Genomic DNA, 19,362 nt, shown 5'->3' on the forward strand with positions numbered 1-19,362 from the left:
ACAGTACGTTTGTGGACAACATTCTAATTAATAGTTTTGATATTTCTCAGTTCTCATGTGCAATTCTCCTTGAACGAGATGAGAAATAATTTCGGTGGAACATCAAATTGCACTTCACAATAGCTAATTGTATAATATTATAGGGCTTTACAACAAAAATATAGCTTAACGTTGGCTCGTTTTAAAACGGAATTCACCTTTTTATTGTTCCTGTAACAAAAGATAAAGCCATGTCAGTTTACGTTGGTCTGTCATCTTTACACAACATGCAAAACGTTTAAAAGCTTTAGCCCGACTGCGGTTCCTTCATACAAAAAAACCTCGTACTCTTTCAATGTCGGCTAAAAATGTAGCTCACTAAAAGCTAATTGATTGACGCCACACCAAAATCGGTCAAGTAGCATGGAACCCACATAGCCACATACATACATAGTTGGGTAAAAATAAGTTATTTCTTCCACTATTTATCTGACTTACAAGATACATCTGGCGCAGTTTTGGTCTGTACAAAAAATTATAATATTTGGAGTGCTAACTTTTGGGAAAAATAAGGCAAATCAGACCATAAATCGTAGTATGAGCGTTTAATAGAGATATTAGAATAACTACCATGTAGTCAAGTACAGAAGTTAAAAATATAATTGCGAGGTTTGAATCTCAGTAACAGTAAATAGAGTTAGACCAAGAAAAGTCTGCAACGATTTTGATAGCATTCGCAGTGTTATTTGTACGTCATAATTTCATAGAAGTTTGACGTTTAAAATAACACTTGCACTGCGAATGCTATCAAAATCGTTGCAGACTTGTCTTGGTTTAACTAGTAGCTTTAGATGATGAGTACTCACTTGAGTGAGTTTCTGGTGTTGCGGCGGGCGAGGTCGGCGAGGGTGTGAGAGTCGTGGTCCTCGGGATGGGCAGCAACCGGCAGGGCGACGGGCGGCTCGTGGCTCAGCGAGCCGGCGCGCGAGCCCGGTCCCAGGCCCGCCGCCACGTCCAACAGGCAGTTAAAGAAGGACGCCTTCTGCACCACGCACCCCACTTCACACATCCACCCCACACACGCATATGCGCAAGCTCATGTCACACGCCGCCAACAAACGCAATGGCAACTAACTAAAGCAGTGGTTCCCAACCGGTGGTCCGCGGAACAGAGTTCAGTGAGAACCTCAGTAGTGGTTTCTAAACCATGACAACTATCTAGATGCAAGCTTTTTAGTTGGGAACCCCGAACTAAAGCCTACTACATGAGTCTGCGCAATCCCACACCTCATGTCCATGCTGGAGTTCTTTAGTTTGTGTCGTAGTGTATGTTTGTTGAGTGTAAGAATTCCAACGAATGGACATTGTAACATGACTACATACTGCATTGTATATCTGTGGTGTATTGTGAAGATGAATGCAGCTGTATATCTGAGAAAACAACTATAACACGCTATGTTAGTAGGTATTGTACGATGTCAGAGTTTCTGTTCAGTGAATACGTTGGATGACGATACATATATGATAGAGCTGTAAATTACAAAGCTTTAATATATTCATATACATGGTGCTAGTTGAAAGGTTAGTGCGAAAATATTGAAGCCAGATGCAGTTTGGTATGCAGCTACGACTGCTGCATCGTTCGTTATCAGAAGAAGGATTGAGTATTTCTCTCCAACATGCGCTTATATGAAAATTACCTTATTTGTAATAAAGTATATATCATAACTACTTCCAAAAGAACACGCATCTCATGATATTGTAAGTGTGAAATCGGAATGATAGTGATTAGGATAGTATGAGTACGAACTTTTTTGAAATAGTGTCGATATTAAACTTTCATTCTATTATACAGAAAAATACATTCTTAGGCAAAAAGAGCGTAGCAGAAAAGCATATTATTTCGTTCATCAGTAATCTTCAGACTTCTACAATGAATAAATTAATTGAGCCAAAATGTAGATAATCAGATAAAGTAAAATAAAACATTCATTCTGTATAACACAAACTACTGGAGTAAGAAACACTTTCAGAATATCAAATGGTTGTCATGCAAATTTTCCTAAAACGGTCAAACAATACATCTGATTTCGCCAATTGATAGTCAACACAATTAGAAGAAGGTGTAGGAGTAGCGAGCGATACAACTTGGTAGAAGACGACACAAACGGGGCACTACGTCGGACATTCAGCAGCTACTAAGACACTGCCAAACAACTCTCCAACAATGAGATTGTTCTACGTTTATTTTGCAACTATAGGACAGGTCACTATGTCGTGGTTTACGAAGCCCTGACGGACACTTGACAGACAAAAATATGCTTGACGCGCACAAGTTTATTTGAGCCTAACATCAAGTGCGTCACTGGTGCCAAAATCAACTGTATCTATTCTATGCTACTATCATGGTATGATATATCTCATGGATTACTATTGAGATGACTTTAGAAGTCATAATTTGCTATTTGGAATTATCTATTTTTGTATGATTTTCCAAATACGATGCGAGATAAAATATGATAAAATAAAAATGTCTAGAACAGTGCAAGAAAAAAGTAGTCAAAGTCTCGTTCCGTAAAATATTTAATACTACCGGCTGATTGGCCGTAGGGCTATTCTCGCCGAATGCCTGAAAAGTAAACCACCAATGTAGTCGACTCATACTCGTACGAGTCGATTCCACTAACGTGACTCTGTATTGTTGTACTCTGCTAGCACTCTTAATATAAAGAAGCCAATCGAAATTTTCAATCTCATTCTCGATTTAACTTCAATTCCATTTTAGCGTCATTTAACAACAATACATCCACATAAATAACACAATCAACTATACTTAACTAACTATAATGTTAGAAACTTTACACTAATGTGGGAATTATAAGGGTCCATCAACAAACACTACTTTAACGTGTAGTAATTACCTATTCTTTAATATTTACATTTGGCTCAAAGGAATAGAAGATTCTGTACATTAATTACACTGTAGTCACACGTATTTACTCTGGCTTCATTAAAACTACGCACCTACGACATATACCTAACAACAGTTCATTTTTGTTGAAATACCGAACGCAAACATCAGTGCAGAATACAATATTCACACAATAACTTACCGTAACGCCCTGAGGATTTCGGCCAAACCTAGTCGATCTCCAGCTCTCGAGGATGAGGAGGCCCGCGTAGATCTTGCCCACGGTCATTTTCCCTGTATTGAGTACATCGTTTCGAGGCACCAGCAAATCTAACATTTTCTTCGCTTGCAATGGCCATATGTGAGTAATCGTTTCCCTCAGCTCTTCATCCGCTTGGTCCATCTCGTCCGCTAGGAAAACACATAACTCGTGAAAAAACTTTCATTTAATAAATTTTTCATTTTGTTTTCAATGACTTTTTGTCCATTTATAATTACCTGATCTCATCTTGATGTTTAAATTTTCTCGTATCAACGCGAAGAGAGTTGTAGTAAAATTAACCTTTCCTTCGTCGTCTAACGGCATATTCATTCTAATTAATTTCTTATACGCCAACCTATTCGGACACTTGTTGCCAAACCCCAGCGGAGGATCCATATTTTTTAACATATCATACATTTCCGTAAAGTGGATCTTTCCGCTAAAAAAAAAAAATACATAAATAAACACAAGAAATATATAGAATTCTTGACATATTAGTTGTAAAAACTTACGTGGCATTTGGGTCATATTCGGCCCATATTCTAACAAACTCATCAAGGTGATGTGCGCCGAGGATGGACGAATCCCTCGTTAGGTAATCAAAGTTATCCATAATGACGGCAACGAATAAATTTAACATCTGTGGATATTCGTTTTACATGAGTATAATTATGACTCTAAAGCTATTTATTGGGGCTACGTTATAAAATAAATATTTTTCTGCTAAAACATGTAATTACAATTACTTAAATGTTCTGCAAATATAAACACGTAATTTCTTTCTGTCTGTTTGAAGACTTATATACAATTTAGTCTGAATGGCAAGGTTTACTTATACAAGTAATCTCGATTAAGAAATCGAGACTACTTGTATAAGTGAAACTCATAAGATGAGTGACCAATATACGTAGCAGTTTGAAGTAAATAGAAGGCCAATTTTAAGCGATCCATAGTTCAGTTTTAAGTAGGTAAGTAGTTCAAAAATTTATAGTAGGGATAGATTGGCTTTAGGTCTTTTATTATCATATTTTAGTCTTAATTAGAATATATTTTAGTACGGTACTTACAAGAAATGAACAGAAGAATATAAACGATACGAAGTACGCGTAAGCGAGCGTACTTCCGCAAGGTTCGCTTGGACTCTTCCCGGCCTTCTCGTCGCACTTCGCCGGCTTGAGGCACGCCAACATGATGTTAGGCCAGGATTCGCCCGTTGCGCATCTGAATACCAAGTGACTAACAAATACCCGCATTTGCAACAATTACCCAAAATACCCTTGACCTACGAATAGTGACCCAATTTGATTCGAGAAATTGATAGAAGTGACGTGGTGATAAGTAGCGATGGTTAACGGCTGTATTGCAATTCGATATTTGTCTGTCTAAACTTGATATGGCAATGTCGCTTCTGTAACTTTCTCGTATCGAATGGGGCCCCTGTTAGACCTCTATTTTAAATGCATATGAACGTGTGCAATCGTGCAAAATCCAAGACACAGCCATTCGAGTTGAAGATCTTATTAACTTTTAAAATTATTAGGATCAGTCAGTAGTAGTTCAAGGGTATTTTGGCCGTGGAGTCTAAACCGAAACACCGTATCTCTACTCCCTTAACCTTTTGGACGCCAATGACGGATATATCGGCACCGCAGGTCCAACGCCAAAGACGGATTAATCGGTCGAAGACAACAGAGCAACATAGACCTACGTGCATGTGCATAAAGTTCAATTTCAGTTTTGACACTTCGGTGACGTGGCGTCCGAGTGACAGCTTTTGTGTTTGACACGGCGTCGAAAAGGTTAAGTAAATTCCGAATGTTTATAGATTAATGAATTATTGTTGGCATTTTATTCAACAGCATAAGAACCAGTGATTCGGTTTTGATGAAAAAAAAAAAAGTATTGGGCATCGTCGGGTAGACCAATTATTTTTAACATGTAACTCCAAACTAAACATTTAAGTTTTCGAATGCATGTGATTCTAATAAGTGTAAACTAATTTTGCCAAAAAACCTATGTGGAGGTACAATTTGACTTCGAATTTAACGTCATGCAGTGAGGGCAGTCATGCATTTGCCAAACACAGACTATTAATATTACCTGTTTAAAAAAATGTTTAAATTTTATTAACAAAAGGTAATCCAATTTTTGTTGATCAGTGCTAATGCTGAAACAGCAATTGTCAAATATGGCAAAGCAACATTAATTATCTGTCTATAATTTTGTAATACCCAGATATAAAATGTAATGCGATATTATCCTTATGGTATTGTCCCTTACCTGAATAGTAGCATTAGTGCTTGAATGAAGCTTTGAAAGTTGTTGTGTCTGTTCATATCTGAGTCGGGTGCTAAGTCTATATTGCCAAACACCTGTGTCCAAGCAGATACAACACAGAAAATCAGCATTGTGTGCAAAAATACGTGTACCCTACACATCCTATGCTCACCCCGCTCTATAACAGTTACTAAGTTGGTTCTACCTAAATGATCTATTGCTACCACTAATAAAATGTTTTAGGAGTACAATGCGAAAACAATAGTATACAAGGGTTTACTAGTTACAAAAATGAGATGCAATATTAAGGACAATTTGAAGACAACACTATCGGCTAAATCTACTCTTGAATGTGACCAAACACTATGTTTACGACATGTTGATGCGAAATCGATGATCATGATTGGTATGTACATGTAACATAGACAGTAGTGTCGGAGTCTTGGGCACAACTGCGCAAGAGTTGAGTCAAGATGCCACACCGTACTCCATGTGCCATGCTCTGTAAGGACGAATCTCGGCCGTGTGGGCGCCCTGCCGCTCAGTGGACAAGTGAACAGAAAAGATCGGTTGGCACCACTACGCTGTACTGTACTCTCACCGAAATAGCAGCAAAAGTGCTCCCACGAAAGATCGGAAGTTGTTATGCCTGTTGATGGCAGTGTCTGGATCGTATTGCATGTTTCCGAAAACCTGCCATTAGAAAATGATCAGTGCCTACTACAGTGTAATGCTCCTGCGCTTCCATGTCGTGTTAGCCTATGGAAAAGGAATGAGTCTTGGGAATGAAACTACTGAGTTCAGATGGAATGGAACAAAATAACGCATCTGGCAGGAATGTCTGCGCTAGTAGAATTTAGCAAACAGTATAAACGCCTTATGAATAACTATTGGATATTTTATCAAAATGGCAACTAGATTTCACAGGAAAAGTAAAATTACGGCACTAGATTAAATTTTAGACTTTGCAAAATAGCTTGCACTCCGAACACTACTAACCTACTTGTAAGCTAAACTAGGTCAACTAGTAAGTAATATTTGAGCTATTTTTTAATTATAATATTAATTTATTTTAGGTAATTTGTAAAAAAATGCTAATGAGCATTGCAGTACCCAAAACCTACAGATAAATGAAAATACAATGAACAAGTTAAATCTAATACTGTGTCTAATATGAATACCAACTGTAAAAGCTATACAAACTATTAATTTTCCCCGGACTAAAATATTGAGAAAGAAAATGTTGTCATCATCATTATTACGTCCGTAAAGGCACATTTGCAACATAAAAACACATATGAGAGAAATGATGAACAGACCTGCATTCCAATGATGGCGTAGATAAAGAAGAGCATCGCGATGAGAAGGCACACATAGGGTAAGGCTTTGAAGCTCTGCACGAACGTCCACAACAGTATTCGAATGGTGTAACCCTGCCTGAGCAGCTTGATCAGTCGCGCGGCTCGAAACAGGCGGAGGAAACCGACGTTAAAAGTGTTTTCCTGCAAAGCATCAACAGCGTTCTACTATCTAGTCTCTGAAGTTCCATCAACACCGTCGAATAAAATAAAAACTAACAAAATTACCTCTTGTTAATATAAACCAAATATTCTTAAAGTGTTGCAGTCTTCGTAGGCCAATCAAATTTAGTGAATAGAATCAGGCGTTACTTTGCGAAAATCCATATTAATTATTACCAAAATATTACTTTGCTAATTCGCGAAAAGATAACGTGCTAGTCAATCAGTGCTAACCGGTTATACTTACTTTTTACATGCAATTAATGTTCCCACCCAAACCACCACCAAAAGAACAATACTCGACACGTGTTTCGCCTCTCTACGAGGCATCCTCAGGAGATGCTGACGGTCTAACGCCCGGCAACGGAACGCCTCCGTTGCCGCGTTGCGGCTTCCGTTGCCGGGCGTTAGACCAATCTGAGGATGCCTCGTAAAGAGGCGGAACACGTGTCGAGTGTTGTTTGTTTGGTGGTGGTTTGTTATATTTATTTGCGTATTTTATTTTGCGGTGGGAGAGTGGGAACATTAATTGCATGTAAAAAATACGTAAGTAAGTATAACGGGTTAGCACTGATTGGCTATCACGTTATCTTTTCGCGAATTAGCCAAGTAATATTTTTGTTATTGATCATTAAAATTAGATTTTTTCAAAGAATTAATTCCCAGCAAGCTGGAAATCGTTTTATTACCTTCATTTGCTCCTAAATGCGTGTAATCCAAGTTTGCTCAATCCCAGGAGGTGTGCATACATTTTTGTTCTTTTTCAGTTTTTTTTTGCTTGTAGATCGAAAACGGCACGTCTGTCGGATGAATTCGTACTGTTTTAAAAAAATGGCCGCCATTTTGAATTTATTTATTTTTGGTAAATTCTTAAAAATCCGCAAACGCCTTTTTACCAGTGTCTGATCCACCAAACCTTGTTGGCAGTGCCATTGTAATTGATGGTTCCTTCTATATCGAGTGGTTTGGCAATCGAAGGAAAAAAATATCTCCTAAGGCTCCCAAAATTTATGCACATCTCCTGGGATTGCGCAAACTCAGATTACACGAATTTAGGACCAAATAATAAAGTATTAAAACGATTTCCAGCTTGCTAGGCATTAATTCCTCAAAATCCTATTTTTGGATCTAATTTGATTGGCCTATTGATGATATGAAATTTTTTTGCCTCTCATGGACTGATGTATGCGTGTTTATTAGTACGTGACATTATTGAGAGCGAGAGTAACAAGGGTCTCGTAGAACTTTACCAGGAACTGTAGCAACACGCAATCACAATCAATTAGAATGGTAGCAAAACTAAAACCATCACAAATAAATAAAACTGTAATGAAATAAGAATAAGTTAATACTAGAAAGGCATGATGACAATGCCTTGTTTTAACTCTTGAAAAAAATAATGTGTTGATGGAACCTTGAAATTCGTTAATTACTAACTTTTGTTTACAAAAGTTACAAAGTAAGTAATAAAATTAGTTATTCTCACCAATGCACACTTATAATACTTATATATATACGCTTTGTTGAAAATAACTAATAAAATTGCAAAACGGAAATGGAGCAAGACATAATTTGTACTTATACCTCTCGCGTCGAATGATATTTAGTCTCTACGACTGTTCATTTTTATTTTTATATGGAGTAGCTGTCATGTAAAATATTTGTAAACATTTTTTTAAGGTTTAGCACATTAATTGATTTAGAAATGTAACATACGTAAGTAATAAAAATTCTGTAGAGTTACAGTAGCCGCAAAAATCTATCATATTGCTATTTTTATGCAGGCATTCATTCGAAGATTCCTCATTAGACTTTATATCATCTAAACCATGATTGTATCATCATCAGGACCATATATACCATACGACATGCGACATGCCATACGACCATGTATGTCATAATTTATAACTTATAAATATTAAATTTCTTATTTAAAAACACTCAAAAGCGAATCTTACCAACAATAAAACATAGATGGGTCGAATTTCGCCCTCGTTTTTGAAAATTAAATCGAATCATTACTTTACAATATAATACCCACCGGGCTACCGCAAAAACTCGGGCAAACTAATTATTTTAAAAATGTACCCTAGGTTGATCGAATTGTCGTTTTCATACGTCCCTATATTAAAAAGTTTTATCGAAATCGCTAAAGCCGTTTTTGAGAAATTACAAAAAAATGCAAATGTAGCTGAAAAAATATGAGATTATTTGCCGCTACTGTAGACCAAGATTACTGTTAGCGGTTCGCCAAAAAACGCTGCAAATGGTGTTAAAGCTATGAAAATCGGCACGATTGATCTTTAGTCCATATAAATCAATTTGACGCGAAGCACCAAAAAAAAACAGGAGAGGAGTTATGACGTCATCTTTTTTGTATGTAAAAAAAACAAAAAAATTGTTCAGAAACCTATCGTGTGTAGTATTAAATGAAAGGGCATTCTGAGCCGGTTCTAAAAATATATCACATCATTACATTTCAGTCACATGTTTAAAAACAAATAATTTAAAACATACCATGTTTGGGCTCCTTCAGATACGATACGGTTAAATATTTTTTTATAAAATATACCTAAAATAATACCTAATATCCTCATGTCTAACCCCAAGAAAGCGATTTAGAACATACTTAGATTTAGTTTTTTCTATATTACAAATTGTGATCTATCATCTATCAATTAAATATTTAAAAAAAAAGTATACAGCAAATAATCTATACTCACCTTCAATGCCCCCCTCCCCTTCTTCGAGCTCACCCTCCACCCATCAGAACTTTTTCTTACTTAAACCTTAGATATCACCCAAGGAACACGTAAACCAAGTTTAAATAACCCGAATGATATTATACTCGTATTGAGTAATTCGACACCGGTATTATCACACTTTGTAAAAATCGAATGTTACAAAAAAAAATACTAAAATTCAATATTTTCAAAATTGCTTTCTCGGGATTAGACATGAGGATATTAAATTAGGTATTATTTGAGGTAAATTTTACAAAAAATAAATTTTACCATACAAAAAAGATGATGTCATAACTCCTTTCCTTTTTTTGATGCTGCGAGTCAAATTGATTCAAATGGTCTGAAGATCAATCGTACCGATTTACATACCTTTAACACCATTTGCAGCATTTTAGTGAATTTCGGGGTGTACCGCCAGCACTAGATAACTCTGCAACGATTTTGGCAGCACAGACTGTGCAAGTGTTATTTATACGTTATAATTTTATAGTAGTTTGACGTTTAAAATAACACTTGCGCGGTCAGGGCTATCAAAATCGCTGCAGAATTATCTTGGTCTAACTCTAGAACAATATTTCTTCAATTATCTTTTAAATTAAGCCCAGCGAAAAGAGACTTGAAGGAATCTCTTAAATACCATCATAATTCAACGCGAGAGGTATAATTTAGCTTTGAGATACAATTACAGAATTAAGAATAACAATATTCAATTTTAATGAAATTTTGTTTTATTTAGTATGTTGTGTTTATTAATGTGCCGTTTACAAGCCACATATAATGAGGTGATTACTGATTACTTTTTTGCGCTTTCTCCGTTTTTCAATAAAATATTGACATCAATTTTTTTATGGATTTTATATAAACTACATTTAGTTTTCTATATATTATACCACAAAGTAATTAGTTAATACGATCGCATTACTTATAAATATGTTTACCTAATTTTATACTATTGATATAAATTCTAATACTAATCAAATTTATTAAGAGATAAATTCACACTGACTCGGTCTGTGAATTGACACACTAAAGTAAATTAAAGAAATCAAGTACCATAATCAATTGTTCACACAATCTTAAACAGATCTTTCAAAAACAACCAATGTAACAAAATCAATTAAATGATAACCAACACAACTAAGAGTACTATCAAATTACGTATAAACACCAAACTTTAAAAAATAATTTACGTCTAAATTACTTTCTTTATTAGCAAAATTTACTGGAACAAACTTGTAACTAAATAATTTTAATTTAAGAAAACACTTTATGTGTGACTACATAATCTAGCCTAAAACTAGCACTACCATAAATTATCGATCAGTTTAAATTTAATTGCGAGTTCTACTATAATCCGTTGTAAACATAACATTATAGGTATATAAAAATACTATGTTTCCTAGCAAATCAATTAACTCAGTTGGTTACCTGCTGACAGGATATGTCAGAGGCACAGTGTTCTGGTAGATCGCTCTGTAATCAGGACAAATCGTTTACCTTCCGTTCTCAAACATACCGACTTTTAAAAACATTACCCTCATCTGCGGCAGCCGATTTAAAAAATATAGCACTACTAAAAGTGAATTATCTGTATACTTATTACACCCTGGGCTATAAAAGTTACCAGTTTGATGTTGTGTGCGATAAATCAACAAACGTGTTGTCACATTTGGAAATAACACTGATTGACAATGAAAAATGTGTTTTCTGGCATGAACGATCTTTCAATGATTTTTTTACGATCGGCGATTAGAATTACAGATACTTCCAAGTGTAGCTCTAAGTAAAATAAAAAACCTTCGCTAAAATTTATTTAAATAATTATTATAAGGAATAGTGAATGTAAGACATTCATGTACTTACACTCAAGAACTTAGAAAATGAGTCAAAACATTGCTTTTGAGTGTACGTTTTGCTGTTGAGTGTACTCGTATTTTGACTGATTTATACATTACTGCGATCTTACGGTTATCTTATTCGCGTTTTAATTTTTCTTATGAATCTCAAGTTTTTACAGATATCAGGTTAGGCATCGTTTTAGTTCTGTCAAGCACTGATAATACTTCGTTTGTGCCAGAAAACTATCTAGATTTAATAAAAACAATGCAAGTACAATCCTCAAGGTTTTAAAAAGTCCTTAGGTTTCAAAGTTATTTTTCTCTTTAATGATCAACGGCACCAGGCAAGCTTTGGAAGTATCTCGAAGCCCGAAGGACATTTTAATAGCTCAAGAATAAAAATCACTTCATGATATTCATACTCACGCCTAATTCCATGATGAGAGCGTCAATAATACTTCCAATTACCGTAATGAAATCGAATGTATTCCATGGATCTTTGAAAAAATTCTGAAAATATAAATTACATGATACTTTTTAGAGTTAATGCACAGTGTAAATAATCACACAATGGATAAACGTATGTTAATTAATATTACGTCGAAAAGTAATAAAAAAACAAGGGGTACAAATGTACACTTTCTATTTAGAACAAGTAGGATGTGGAGTGGGATAAGGAATCTCTCTCTTAGATATTATTCAAAATCAAATTAATTTTGCATAACTAGAAAACTTTTAATTGAGTGACATGAAAACTATATCATAAAAAAGTTAAGCGGCGTTTTATAATCTATAATTCTAATTTAATAATATTCAAGTCAGTACTGAATATTGAATGCTAAAAAATCATTCTAAGATATATTAAAGAAAATAATGTGTGTTGTCTTATATACACGGCATTATTGGACAGAATTATAAAAAAATAATAATCAATGTTATGCCGTGTGTACAAGAATTATGTCATTACTTAAATCTGTTGTACTATTTAAAGGGTAGCTTACCTGGCATCCGAAGGCAATCAGCTTCAAAACGGTCTCGAGAAGGAAGAAGATCGTAAAGATGAGGTTCATTAATGATAACGAGTCCATGAGTAGTGTTGGAGCCTCGTGAAACTACCACAAAATCAATACCAATATATTTAACCTCAAACTTTATAAGTAAATACCAAGCCAGATTTACTTTTAACAACGTCCCTCAAAACGACAAAAGAAACACCGATCTGCTGTGTTCTTAAAAATAATTCTGGCTCATTGGTTTAATAATCTAACAATATTAACTTTTACTACTATCTGCTATAACTGTAGAAAACAAACTCATTTTGTGTATATCATGTTGATGTGAATGTACTGGTGTATGCTGTTAAGTTCCCCTTTTTCATGGCCCTGTTGTAAGTATATGTGTGTGAATGTGTAGGTATATGTGTTGTCATATTGTGGCTTCTCAGTGCAGCACGTGCGTTCATGCAAACGTAAACAAACATGCACAATTGCGTCACCACCAATTTACTAGACACATCAAGTGTTGCAAATCCCTTGTGAGCTAGTTAGACGCTAACAAGAAACTTGCAATATAATGTACATATATAATTAATACAAGGAAACAAATTTAACAAACCTTTGACTACAGCAGTACTTCGCCAAGTTTGATCCGACTGTTGACTTACCTGACCCATGTTCGGGTGGCTAACTCTCTGAAGACAGCTTGAAACCACAAATACAGGTAAAAGTAAAGGAACATTGATACTGACTGTGTGTGAAACAAACAGGTGCCGCATGCAGCAGGAAAGCCATGCTCAACAATGAAATGCCGAAAAATGGTTTCGTTTTCATTGGCATCTAAGCCATCAATTTAAGAGAGAAATCTTGTAAAAGGTATCAAATTTGGGTGGTCATTGGATAGGGATATTATTTACTCGGCTTGAATTATTCCCATACAGTCATGTAAATAGACAAAAAAACATATTAGTAAACAGAAAGAGTACATTTGTACCTATTTTTGCTGTTCCATAGTAACAAAATTATTTACCAGAACGATCCGTGTATTGGTTTACTTACTTTGACACCGTAAGCGATGATTTTCAACACCGTTTCCACAGAAAACATTCCAGTGAACCCCATATTCGAATACTTGAGGATATCCGCGTAGAGGTCATTTTGATTATAGTACTGCCATTTTGTGATGATGTGCCAGGCGTATTGGATAAACCCATGGCAATGAAAATAGATATTTGTTACTCCATATAATCGTATCAAGACTTCAATCATTTAATGAGTACTGATAGATGTGATGTTTAGATAATTATACGTTGGCAAGTAATGTTGTATCATAGCTTTAGGTCTTACGATTTTGGACGACGGTAGAAAAGGATAACAAAAGGAGGGATAGCATGAGTGAGGTGAGGAAACGTGCCGACAAGTCATTAAGATCAAACAAAAATACACAGGGTCACAGTGAACGAGAGCCAGCAAATGCTTTCTTGCCTACTAAATAGAACATTACTAAAATTAATGTAACATAATGAGGGGATTCTTAACACACAAATTCTGAACAGTTATGAACTTTTGTATTGTTACTGGATCAGTTATAATCTCCTATGTAAATTTTGATTTCACGGTGAAATTTCAGCAGCTGATAGCCACCACCAACCATCACGCCTGGCAGTAGGCCATTCCACGAAGCATGCATATCGCTCACAAAAACAATTAGGAATAGGTCTTATACAAGATCATGCAACACGAACAACAATAATGGCCCATGCCCCGAGCTCACTGCTTTCAGAGTAGTTGTGCATCAACAAGCACGAATAGTCCAATTTATATTTTGTGTTTCATGTGCTGTAGATGTGCAGGAAGGATACGCTTATCGTGCAGTAGACATTGATACATACATAATGAATAGCAAGCAAGGAATCACGAAAGGAACACAGAACTTAACGTAGGATTAAAACAATAAAATTATTTGTGGCGTACACTTGACGGGATAGGCTTGGACAGATCCACGGCGCATTCCGATGCAGTGTACCTAGTCTCGCGACGAGTTTATATTCCATAAATGTCATTGTAAGTGTTGCATGTGTTGTGTAATTTTGAAAATCTTACGCTAGGCAGTACTTTGAATTTAATAGCCAATTTGTATTTGTTTCCTTTGTATCTAAGGCGGGAATTACAAAGTGAGGTGTACACAGTTTTGCAAGAACGGGGTTGTTTGGTGCCGACAAGTATTGGACGCACGCAAGTATAACATACAGTGGGGATTATTGTCAGGGGCATTATGCTCTTTACCAAATTAGATAGTTGTACACGAAGCGGGCTCAATCGTGGATAGATCTAAAAGATACTCGCCAGTTCCGACAAGTACCTTTTACCCAAAGGCCACGAAGAAGTGTCCCGATCAAATTCACTTGACGCTGACGCTAGAAACGTGTGTAGACTGCCATTGGTAAAACTCAATTATTAATTGTGGTTGACGCTGGCAGCGTCAGCGTTGAGTAAATTCGTTTGGGGCATTTTTTTGTGGTCTTCAGGTACGCCATAGTGAGTCCGGTCACAAGCACCTGTCTAGCTTTGGTCGAGCGCTAAGTGATTACGGAATTTGTTCTGCTAAACTAACTCGTCATCAACTGTGCCTTGTGGTTGGACTAACTTTTCCAGCAACACATTAGTGACCGCTTCTACATTTTACATTCAAAGTGCTTACTCATGTTTGTATGTAATTTGTTTAGTTAGACGATATCTTACTCTAAATAGTGTACAAACAATTATACAATATTTATACCTACTATCATCGACACGATTATTATTGACATTAAATAATTCAATATAGTTACTTAAATATATAAATAATAGAAAGAATGTGATACATACCTTCATCATGAGTAACAATGTGTTGAGTACGATGAGAGTCATGATGAAGTACTCAAAAGGCGTAGAGACTACTATTCTCCACACTTTGTACTTAAAACTCGCCCTTTTGCTTGGCATATACCTCTCAAGAGGCCGCGCTTCTATAGTAAAGTCTATACACGATTTCTGTAAAGAAGAATGTTGTGTAAGATGATAGAGAAAACAAAAAAAAAAAAACAATACACTGCTTACTACTTCTGTACACAGTTAGATACTAAACTAACCTGATTCTTATCAATTTCACCGTCTTGTAACTCGGCTTCACCTTGCTCTTGAAATGTGATAATTATCAGAGCTACGAATATGTTAACAAAGAAAAACGGAAACACCACAAAATAAACTATATAAAATATGGACATTTCTATTCGAAAGTTTTGTATGGGTCCCCTATCTTCATACGTAGCAGCCATGGAGTTTTGTAACACCCTGAAAAATATATTTTAGGATATGGTATTTGGTTAGGTACAACACACATATGGATCATCAAGAAAATAGACTACTCCGTAGGCTTTGATTAGCAAAAGGTGGCGGCGAGTTCGAGTTGATGATGAGTTGTTGGGATACCGCGCAATTATAACTCCCGCAGAAGAGCCGCGGTCACCACGCATATACGGTTTTTTGTAACGTATTATGACGCGACCCATGACTCAGTTGTATATCCTTCACCATTACTACACAACCTGATGTTTCAGGTAACTGATACTGGAAATTGTGATCACATTCCAAAATATGGCACGGATAATGCGTTGTGACCGCGAGTTGCCTCATATGCTCCATCTATGAAGTGATCGGTATCCCGCGTAAACGATGCGAATGCAAAGATCAGCACTTACTGTGGCCACCCTTCTCCCGTCTGTACAGCAAAAAGCGTGAGCATGGCAGTGGCGACGTTGTCGTAATGGAAGAATTGCGTCGTCCACTGTCGTTTGCTTACTTTCGGCAGCAGGCTATTCGCCTCGTAGACGAAATACGACCCTCTGCAATAAAAACAAACCCCATTTGAATAGTTAGACTCCACTTGAGTAGAGTAGAAAGTTGGTATATTATCCCTTATCCCATGAGTGTTAGTTAAAATAATTTATTTATGGTGTATTTAGTTATGGAGTACAATAAAAATGATTATTCATGGGAACATACCTACAACGCGTAACTAAAACAATTGAAAATCATCCATACTTAAACATACATTTGATATACCACATACCATGACGACCATATGCATGCAGTCTTCAACTTAAAAATATACATACACGGAATTAAAACTGTGAAAAACAAGGGATTTCTCGGCCATCCGTTTGTTTTAGTCACATGAATTACTTGACTGCCTATGCAACTATATAAAAACTATGAGTATATAAAAACATAGGTAGAGACAAAAATACCACAGAAATTATAGCAAAAACAACGTATACTCACTGGCAGTCTTCAAATGTATTCTTACTGATATCGTTGCAGTGAAAAAATTTACCATTAAAAAGTTGTACTGCAATTACAGCAAATATGAATTGAAACAATATGTACACAATGAGAATGTTAATGACGTTTTTCAAAGAATTCACCACACAGTCAAACACTGCTTTTAATTTAGGGATTCGTTTTATAGTTTTCAACGGCCTGAGCACGCGCAACACTCTTAGCGACTTTATCGTGGATAGATTCTGAGCGCCCTTTTTCACACCTCTGTAACAATAGAAAAAATATATATAATGACGGCATGGTTACAATCCCATACTTTTAGTAGGCAGTATCTAGGGCAAAATGTTTCGAATAACTTAGGTGTCTTTCGCCGCATTACAGTCATATGGTTTTACATCTTTTTTTTTCATACGAATGAAGTGAAAGTGAAAGTATGTAGATATTCTTCAATTTAGGTATATTACAATGAACTAATGAATGTCCAAAGCTACCACCGGTTCTAACCCAACAACACAGCCCTAGAGAACATGCGGCGAAGTGAATAAGCCAACCAATATAATTATATTCCGCCACTTTATTTTTCACATTCACCAGTAGTAACTCTATCCGTCGGGTAGCAGTCGCACAATATTTAAAGACACATGTTCTCCAGCGAATTCGCTCCGAATGTTTAATAATTAGTATTGTGAAATATTTTTTACGTACCCGATTTCAAAACCGAAGCTTACTAGGGCACATATTACGACAGCAGCATCCATGATGTTCCATAAGTCGCGAAGATAAGCACCCGGGTGAAATAGTATTCCCAGATCAACAATCTTGAGTAACATTTCAACGGTGAATACACCGGTGAACGCGTAATCGAATAAATTTAATATTTTATTCCTGTCAAAAAAATTGTTCAGTTAGTTTTTTACAACCTAATGGCTAAATATTTTTATATTCAGAATTGCTTGGACTGTACAATCTTGAGCTATATGAGGGGGCTTATTCTATATCCTGATTCCTTAAGGGCGGGAAATTAGTGTATGATACCTCTGGAGAGTCAGGAGTTACATGTATCCATATGGTCCAGGTGGGATGTACGCTTATCACATAAAAGGGGTGGCTAAACTTAATCAAGTTAATTGAATGATTAAAGGGAATTATTTAGCTTAAGCACGTTATTTATACGTACCAGGCGCTTTCTTCAACTACAGGATCTTCAGCTGCTAAAGCCGCAGAACTCATACATATAACAATCATGATAAAAAAATCAAAGTATTTTAAATTTACAACCCAATGTGCGCCTCTCCTAATTCTGAAATCAAAGAAGATACACAATAATAATATTTAAAGACATCTCAAGAGGTAGATATGTACATATGAACTAAAGTGAAAACAAAATATTAAGAAAACTGCGCAATCTTTAAACACGAGCGACGTACTCGTATACAGGGCGTCCCACGACTTTGCCACATGGAGGGGAAGTACTTTAAATACTGTAGATAGGAAATTTTACTGAAAGAAGACTTATTTTTATTTTTATAACAATACGGACTGCATTCAAAGAATTTTAAATAATCGCCTGTCCCGAAATCGAACCCGCTAAATGTGGTAACAAAAAACCTGCAATTTTACTGTACTGATCGAAACCCACAATCGTAATATTTTATGTCTTGTAAATAAAGACCAGGAATTTACACATTTAATAAAATCATATCAGTAGTATTAGTGTGCAGTAGTTACAAACTGAACTTAGAAATATTATTTTAAATATTCACCATGAAAGAATAGATAAATCAACGGGAAACGATATTATTAAAAGTGTTGCATTGTGTAGAGAACAGGAAGGCAAACATTTTGAGCATGTAGTGCCAGTTGCACCATCCGCACTTGACAGACTGACCGACGTCATCCATCAAATTTTGCGAACTCTTTAACAATGACAAACAGATTGGTGCAACCGACCCTTAATCAACTATTGTAAATTTATTGTAAGTAGCAGTTAATTGTACCGATATCAGTGAGCGAGTGGGAGTGGGCCAGCAATATGAGCAGACTACTATTAATATGTTATGTACTTTGATTTTATATTTAATTTAAGTATATTATTACATCGTTTCCATCATTGTGGTTGTGGTTAAATATAATTAAAAGCATTTTGTATTACATTTACTATCTCCGGGCAATATAAATGGTGTAATACAAACCCAAGTTCTGAGGGTTCAAAGAAACGTCAAAGTGGTTCGAGAAAAGGTAGATAGTGCCCTTGCGCTTCGCTTTGCTCGTCTTGGCGGGGGCACTACCGTGTCCCCAGATAAGATTTTTGGTATGAGAACGAGAACAGCACAAAGCTAAAGGAATCTGCGACTGAGGTAAATGCACCATATTTAGAAATACAAGTAGAGGGAAAGGGTTGATAATCCTGGACCAATCTGCACTTCTATCTGATTGTCGAAAACGATCTGTGGGTAGAACTGTCTCTCGTTATGTAGACATCACTCGGGGCAGAATACTCGTAGAGTCGGACA

At 36.0% G+C, this 19,362-nt stretch overlaps 1 protein-coding gene across 1 annotated transcript in view; it reads right to left on the bottom strand.

Annotated features, from left to right (window-relative positions):
• LOC134755148 (voltage-dependent calcium channel type A subunit alpha-1) overlaps window positions 1-19,362 on the bottom strand; it is an 84,485-nt gene that overhangs the window by 19,831 nt on the left and 45,292 nt on the right. The window contains 14 exon segments of the mRNA XM_063691634.1: window positions 3,093-3,301; window positions 3,389-3,591; window positions 3,665-3,792; window positions 4,220-4,373; window positions 5,433-5,524; window positions 6,749-6,931; window positions 11,958-12,041; window positions 13,586-13,696; window positions 15,395-15,559; window positions 15,658-15,859; window positions 16,267-16,410; window positions 16,850-17,113; window positions 17,555-17,734; window positions 18,027-18,149. Of these exon segments, the coding sequence (XP_063547704.1) occupies window positions 3,093-3,301; window positions 3,389-3,591; window positions 3,665-3,792; window positions 4,220-4,373; window positions 5,433-5,524; window positions 6,749-6,931; window positions 11,958-12,041; window positions 13,586-13,696; window positions 15,395-15,559; window positions 15,658-15,859; window positions 16,267-16,410; window positions 16,850-17,113; window positions 17,555-17,734; window positions 18,027-18,149 (2,242 nt within the window).

This window comes from Cydia strobilella, chromosome Z (genome assembly GCF_947568885.1).
Source record: "Cydia strobilella chromosome Z, ilCydStro3.1, whole genome shotgun sequence".
NCBI classification, from domain to species: Eukaryota; Metazoa; Arthropoda; class Insecta; order Lepidoptera; family Tortricidae; genus Cydia; species Cydia strobilella.